Raw genomic sequence first — 6922 nt, 5'->3', positions numbered from 1 at the left:
AGAGCCAACCATTGAACATTCACACTCTCCAGAAGTTTTAATGTCAGACGGTATGCCGTACCACGTTCTGGTTGATGAGGTGAGCCACAAACTTTGAGGCTGTCAGGCACTGTTGCTGCAAAATGGAAAAACAAGCATAGTTATATTACAGCAACCTTATTACCATTACACTGACTGTCAGACGCTGCTCGGTAAGGGTTTGTTTGAGATGAAAGCTTTTATAACTACTTTGATTTTCATTCATTTTCCCATGTTATATAACTTAAAATTACATGGTTTTAACCATATATACCTACATCATGTACAAGTAAGGTAAGAGACAGGTACCTTGAGGTTGCGACGATAGCTCCTCCTGAAGGTCAGGATGAGGCGCTTGAGGATCAGCTCTCCAATCTGAGGGAACTTGGAATTGATGATGGCGACAACAGCAGAGTAGACGTGAGTGAAGATGGGAGACGCAGCCTGAGCTTGCAGCACTGACCGAGCCAGGAGACCCCTGACAGACAGATGAGAGGATTGTTGATGGACAGTAGGGAGTTAGGGACCTCAGAGTAGCTCATATTTGATTGATTTACCATTGCAAACGTATTCCTAAATTTTCATTAAACAATTGTCAATACATAATTAAATGTAAATTTCAAATCCACCAATAAATACCCAAATTAATTTGTAGCAGTAGGTTCTAAGAATGTAAATGGAGCAGCGTATCCGTCTTGGTAGTAGTGAACTGATAAAGCTTGATAAAGCTTCATTTTGCAAATCAATTACATGAACATAAATCTACATTGTTCAAAAACATTGTCAAGAACAAAACAATTAAATAAACAGTTCAGATTTGCTCAAATGGAACTCCTTAACAAATAAACAACAACAGAAGAAAAAAGGACATGTCACATCCAATGATAATAATGCATAGAAGTGCAACACAGGTGCAATATATATATAGAAACAACCAGTCAAGCTGTTGTTGTTCGAAAAAAGCTACAATTCTTTAGCAAGACACAACTAAAACATTTCAACAATCACAACGTTTGTGTTGACGATTGTGAGTGTGTTCTGACGGCTACCTTCCTCTGACAACGTTCTCTTGCAGCAGCTCCTGGATGATGTTGACAATGTTGGACACATTCACTTTGTTGATCAACCCGTTGATTGACTTCTTCAAAGCCTCCCAGCTCATCCTCTGATAGGCCAGACTGCACAGGAGAAAGAGTATCAGTAAAAGGTAAATTATCAGAGTTGATTGGAACCAATAACAGTTAACATAATAAATATATATATAAAAAAAACTGTCACCTGCTCTTGTCTGTAATCTGCTGCTGCATCATACGCAGTTTAGCTGGAGGGATGTACGCTCCACCAGTTCTTGTCAGAATTGGGTCGAGCTCCTCCTTCTTTTTCTTGACCGGGGGCTCGTCAGCTGCCGCTGGCTCCTTGTCTGCAGGGGTGGAACCCGAGCGTCCGCGCCTCCTGCGATCTGACTCAGCATCCATTCGTCGGGGCAGGCGCCCATTCCTGTCGTTACGCCGATCGTCATAGCGATCTCTGAGTATAGAATAAAACATTTGAGCAACATTTATTTTATACGGCACTTAAATTAGGATTGAAATAATACAAACCTTTGCAAAAAGATCTGTATAAATACACTGAATCCTAACTTAAATTGTTAAATTAACTAAGCATCATTGTAAAATAACCCAAATTAAAGGGCACATTTAAATTAAAACCATACCGTAAAATAAAGCATCTTCATTAATTATCACCTCATATAGCGTCCTCTGTCTCGCACTTTGTCTCTGGACCTAGATCTATCCCGTCCCCAAGACCTGGACCTCTCCTTTCCCCTGGATCTGGATCTTGATTTGTTTCGTCCCCTAGACCTGGATCGGTCTTTTCCTCTGGATCTGGACCTGGATCTGTCTTGACCCTTGGAGCTGGATCTTTCTCTAGATCCGGATCTGTTTTTTTCACGTCCTCTTGAAGAGGATCTGTCTCTTTCTTTGGATTTGGATCTTTCTTGAGACCTGGATCTAGATTTAGATTTATCCTGTTCTACAGAGCCAGACCTGGATGGAGGTCTCTGCAAAAAATCAAAATGATTCCAATCTGTAAGGACAGGTCTTAGAAGTTTAAAATAATTTTCAATCAGTGAACAACATGCTTAACATTTGATCACTTAAATTATATATTTATATATTAAAAATATTTTTAACATGATATTTGAAAGATCAGACTGGGTTAAACTTATAAAATAGCATCATTTAATTGTAAGATTGTAGTTTATGTAGGTAAAAACACTTTTCCAACGGGAAACAAAAACAAAATATTCAAGTATTAAACAGAAAACAATTATTTTCAGCATTCATGTTTAAACCTGATTGTAAGACCAAAAGCATAATTGACATTTAGATTAACGGTACTTCTATTAGTGTTTACTTTGATCTGGGCCACACTGCTCCTCATCTTCTTCATGGCTCCATTATTTTCATCCTCTTCATCACTACTACTACTGCCACTGCTGCTGCTATCTGAGCTGTTTGATGCTGAGCTCCTGGAACGTGGGTGGGCTGCAGGACTAGCCTGTGGTGAAGTCTTGTCTTTGGGACTTCTCTCAACCGGGTCAATATTTGTGGACCCCTTTTCTGTATAAACACATAGATGATTAAAAAACACAAAACACTATGTTTGCTGCTACTTATTGAAACTGATACAAGAATCAACTTACCATTGTGGTTCTCTTGTATAGTAATAGGGCTTTGACTTCTGTCTGGAGAGTCCATTCCCTAAAAGAATTATATTCTGGCTTAAATAAAAATATAATGATATTTAAAATCAGTAAAATGTCTAATTTGACAAGCTAAAGGACAGGTGTTATTGTTTCAGTAAGATTTAAATTTATAAAGAAAAACACAAGTGAAGATGCATCACAGAGGCATTTTACACAGCCTTAACAAGTTTTACTAATATATCTTTATTAAGTGCTGAGCAGTTTCACTTGTCAGTTGATCAGAAATAGTTTTGAAATCAGACCAAACATCACATTTTTAAACCAACGTTGAATGAAAACCAATTAAAATAAGTGGAATTTTACCCATAACTGAAAGCAATTTGAACGGAACTACATTTTTCAATATATATATATATATATATGATATTATATCATAAAAGGTTTTCATATAATGTTAAACAAAACAATGCACAAAGATGAACAGTGATTTTTTGAAAATTAAATAAATGCAGAGCGTGCACAATGGTAACTGGTATGTATCACAACAATCCCGGTGTCTTGTATGTGTGGTGGCACTGCGATGTATTCATATTTAATAGATTAAAACATCTCAATGTCATGTGCTTTTATTTAAACTTAGTTCAAATTTGTATTAAATTCGACCAATCACAATATCATTTTCACCGCAAATCTTGAGTTTAGCATTAACCTATAGCTAACATTTGAGTAAAAGAAACACAAATACGTAAAACAATATAACTTACTGGGTTATTATATTTGGAGTAATATTACAAAGAGAACACTAAAATGTTTTATACATAAACCTTCCGTTTTATCACCATGTGTTGAGATTACTTAGCGTTAGCTCATATGCTAAGGCCCATAAAAGATTTAGCTACTTTACCAAAAATATGTACATTTCTAGACTCTACAAACGGGAGAGATCGTTGTTTTTTCCATGTAACTTATTTTGGATGCAAAATTTTCAAACTTTGTCTGAATAACTTACCTTTTTGCCAGACCAAGCTTTGGTCCCTCCAGTAAATATGTGTTGTTCGTGGCGGAATTCGATTAATAATACTTCCGGGTTAAACGTTGCTTCCTGTTTTTAAAATAAACGTCTTTGCTATAAACCATAGAATACAGATTGGAAAGCCATCTCGCGGAAATGATAATGCCGACGACTTAAAGTAAAATACTACAAACTTGAAATGCCGTGCATTGTACTCTCTATTCTACAGAAATTCATGAATGTCAAGGTACTACCGAAGCAGAGAAATTTAGGTTGAATACCGCTAGTGCCCTCATTTTGCACAAATAAGAAAACAATTATTCTTGTAATTTAACTGATTAAATAATAATGAAAACAAGTTTTGTTAAAGGGAAAGTGAAAAATTGCAGAGGAATGCATTAGAAAAGAGGACACACTCATTTGTAATGAAAATAAATACATCTTTATTATTGTCATTCTACAGAGTGATCTCTCCCTGCAACCCACTGACATACATCAGTACAAAATACATTATTAATAGTCATCAACAGAAATTAATAGGCACCAACATGTAAAGTTTAATTAGACATGTGTGAAGGATCTTAGATCAGTATAAAAACACAAAGTAAAGTGAACACCGTGGGGAGCAACTGAGCTCACAGTAAGTGTCCAGCAGACAAAATTAAAAAAGAAAACAAAAACATGTTCTGCAAACACAAGGATCATAAACAATGACTGGAATCAAAGATCAAAAGTCTCCTTACAGGTATGTGGTGAATTCACATGATGGAGAGTTCACATTAAGATCAAGTGGAGACACCTTAACTTGACCAAATAAAATTGAGATACTTGTAAAATTACTTTTGATGGTGTTTCCCTTCAAATTTCTCCCAAATATCAACAAGGATGTGAATTAAAGAAAGACAAAAATGAACATGTGTAAAGTAAATTTGACATTCTTACATGAAGACAATAAAACAAAAGAATTGTGAGTGGCTCCCAGCTATTGTAGATAGTGAAAGTATATTTTATTGGAGTTACTGAGATCGACTTGTCTTCGGAAACTTGTGGTACAGAAGCAAGTGATTCAGGATGTTATTTGATCACATCTGAAATGTTTTAATAGTCTTTTTAATAAACTGTAATCTTAAAAATAATTTTATCTAAATATACTATTTTTGAATATTATTGCACGGTTTTGTCACCAGCCAGCGTCAAGCTAACATGCCAACACTGCCAAGGTTTGGCCTATACCGCCAGCACTGAACTCCTCGCTCCCTCTGTTCACATATCATCATCATCATCATCATCATCACCACATCTATGACAACTTCACATTACCTGCTGCTGCTGCTACCATAGAGTAACCTCTGACCTACAACTTTGACCCATCACATCACACACTGACCTCACTACCTGCTTATTTACAACCAATGAGTTTTATCAGCTGTACGTTATTCCTTCCTGTATAAGTCTGCGTAATGTACTTGTACAGGATTTATAGCTACACTGCTGAAACATACTTAGTTGAGAATGTTACTGTGATCAACACACCTAACGTATGCCGACTGTGAGAACACCAGCAAACAACAGACTGCACAAAAAAACGGATGCTCATAACTTATGGTGAAAGTGATACTAAAAAAACCAAACTGTGGTATGAGGAAGTATTGCTACTTTTTGCTCAATTACCAAAAATGGCTAACACCTTATAATCTCGATTTTCTCATGTTGTGCATAGAACATGAGATAAAACAAGATTAAATAGTTCCAATCTAATTAACGTACAGATCTTTTGATACAATTATGTGCAAAATTTTATTGGGTCCTTAAAGTTTAGTGCTTTTGTAAGTTTGGGAAACTCTGGAATGATGCAAATTGATATTGAGGATGATGATGACAGTGATGATGATGGAATGTTGACCATGCCTGCTAACACAGTAATGATTTACCTTAAAACATCTAAAGCCCTTTCATGTGAAGATGAAATGTGCATGGAATAATCCTATGTAATTAAGCTCAGTTTGACCCCAGCAGACCCTTCTGACGTTGAGAAATGACTGTTTGTAAAACGCACAAATGCATAAAATAAAATGATTTAAGCTTGTATACAACTGTCAAAAAAGGAGCTCCCATGTGCTGCTTTTGCAACACAGTTAAGGCTAAAATCAGCCTTTTCAGTATTGCAGCAGAATTATATAGAAATACATTAATGACAGCAACTCTCCCAGTTATATTGATCCGAGCCGGCATTGGGATTAGGAACAGGGTCTGGACACCTTCAGATGTTAAACTGTTATTGGTGTTAAATGCAGCAGTGTGGCAAGCAGTGCTAGCAGTTCATAGTGTGTTTTCATAGTATTAGTGACAGTGGTCGTAGTTTTAGCCTGACTTCAAAAGTATAGAAAACACAAATAAACAAGTGTAGTGAAAAAAAAACTCACACATTTTCTTAACAAGGAGGCAGAGTGAATAAGGTGGCCGAGGGTAGCGTTCCCAGCATGCATTGCACATCCTCAGTTCAGAGTCTATCAGATGTGGGCGAGGATCCTCACATGTAGGCGTTCATTAGGTCATCAGTGTTACAGACATACAGTGTTACAGACACATAGTGTTCCATGCAGACAGTGTTACTCCGCTAAACAGTGTTACAGACAGACAGTGGTGCTGATCAGGTGGTGGCTTTTAAGGCCGTTGGCAAAAATGTGATGTTTCATGTTTTGTATTGACTACAGATATTTCTGTCTGTTGGGCAGAGGTGAGTCCCGCGGTGTAACCGCAGCCAGCAACTCACTGTAGATCTCCTGCCGGACCTCCTGCGCCACACTCTCCCGGATCTAAAAAAAAAAAAAAAAAAATCAAAGGAAAAATATTAAAAAAAGAAAATTACATTAAAATGCCACTAAAACTAGTGTCAAGCTTTTTATGACACATTTGCTTCTTGCATTCTTTTTTAGTTTTTAAATAGCCCTTTGCTGCCATCTAGGAGAGCATGTGACTATTCTGCTCGTCTCTATTGCGTAAACAAAAAGGATATATTTGCAGTAAATAAATCACAAATCAGCCAATCAGAGGCAGAGAAAAGTGTGTGTATGATCATGTTGCAGCCACCAGTGGTGGCAAGATTCTTGCCACCACATATATAAAAAATTAGATCATGTGATTTAATTTGTCAAAGACTCAATTTGAATTGGAGACCAAGC

At 36.7% G+C, this 6922-nt stretch overlaps 2 protein-coding genes across 3 annotated transcripts in view; both read right to left on the bottom strand.

The window, feature by feature from the left end:
- Nucleotides 1-3876, bottom strand: part of cwc22 (CWC22 spliceosome associated protein homolog) — a 9634-nt gene extending 5758 nt beyond the window's left edge. Inside the window, exons 1-9 of the mRNA XM_025063991.1 lie at nt 3738-3876; nt 2726-2783; nt 2437-2642; nt 1764-2080; nt 1297-1545; nt 1068-1196; nt 328-496; nt 62-115; nt 1-26 (exon numbers count right to left, since the gene is read on the bottom strand). The exon at nt 1-26 is cut by the window's left edge and continues 152 nt beyond it. Of these exons, the coding sequence (XP_024919759.1) occupies nt 1-26; nt 62-115; nt 328-496; nt 1068-1196; nt 1297-1545; nt 1764-2080; nt 2437-2642; nt 2726-2780 (1205 nt within the window). The 5' untranslated portion in view covers nt 2781-2783; nt 3738-3876. The remainder of the gene's footprint in view (nt 27-61; nt 116-327; nt 497-1067; nt 1197-1296; nt 1546-1763; nt 2081-2436; nt 2643-2725; nt 2784-3737) is intronic.
- Nucleotides 3877-4159: 283 nt separating this feature from the next.
- itprid2 (ITPR interacting domain containing 2) overlaps nt 4160-6922 on the bottom strand; it is a 31402-nt gene continuing 28639 nt past the window's right edge. For both annotated transcript variants that reach the window (XM_008328202.3, XM_008328203.3), the window contains one exon: nt 4160-6556. In XM_008328202.3, coding sequence (XP_008326424.1) covers nt 6449-6556 — 108 coding nt within the window. In that variant the 3' untranslated portion in view covers nt 4160-6448. The remainder of the gene's footprint in view (nt 6557-6922) is intronic.

The sequence above is a fragment of the Cynoglossus semilaevis genome, chromosome 16, assembly GCF_000523025.1.
Source record: "Cynoglossus semilaevis isolate Cse_v1.0 chromosome 16, Cse_v1.0, whole genome shotgun sequence".
Lineage (NCBI taxonomy): Eukaryota > Metazoa > Chordata > Actinopteri > Pleuronectiformes > Cynoglossidae > Cynoglossus > Cynoglossus semilaevis.
This window is presented reverse-complemented; position numbering and strand designations above follow the sequence as displayed.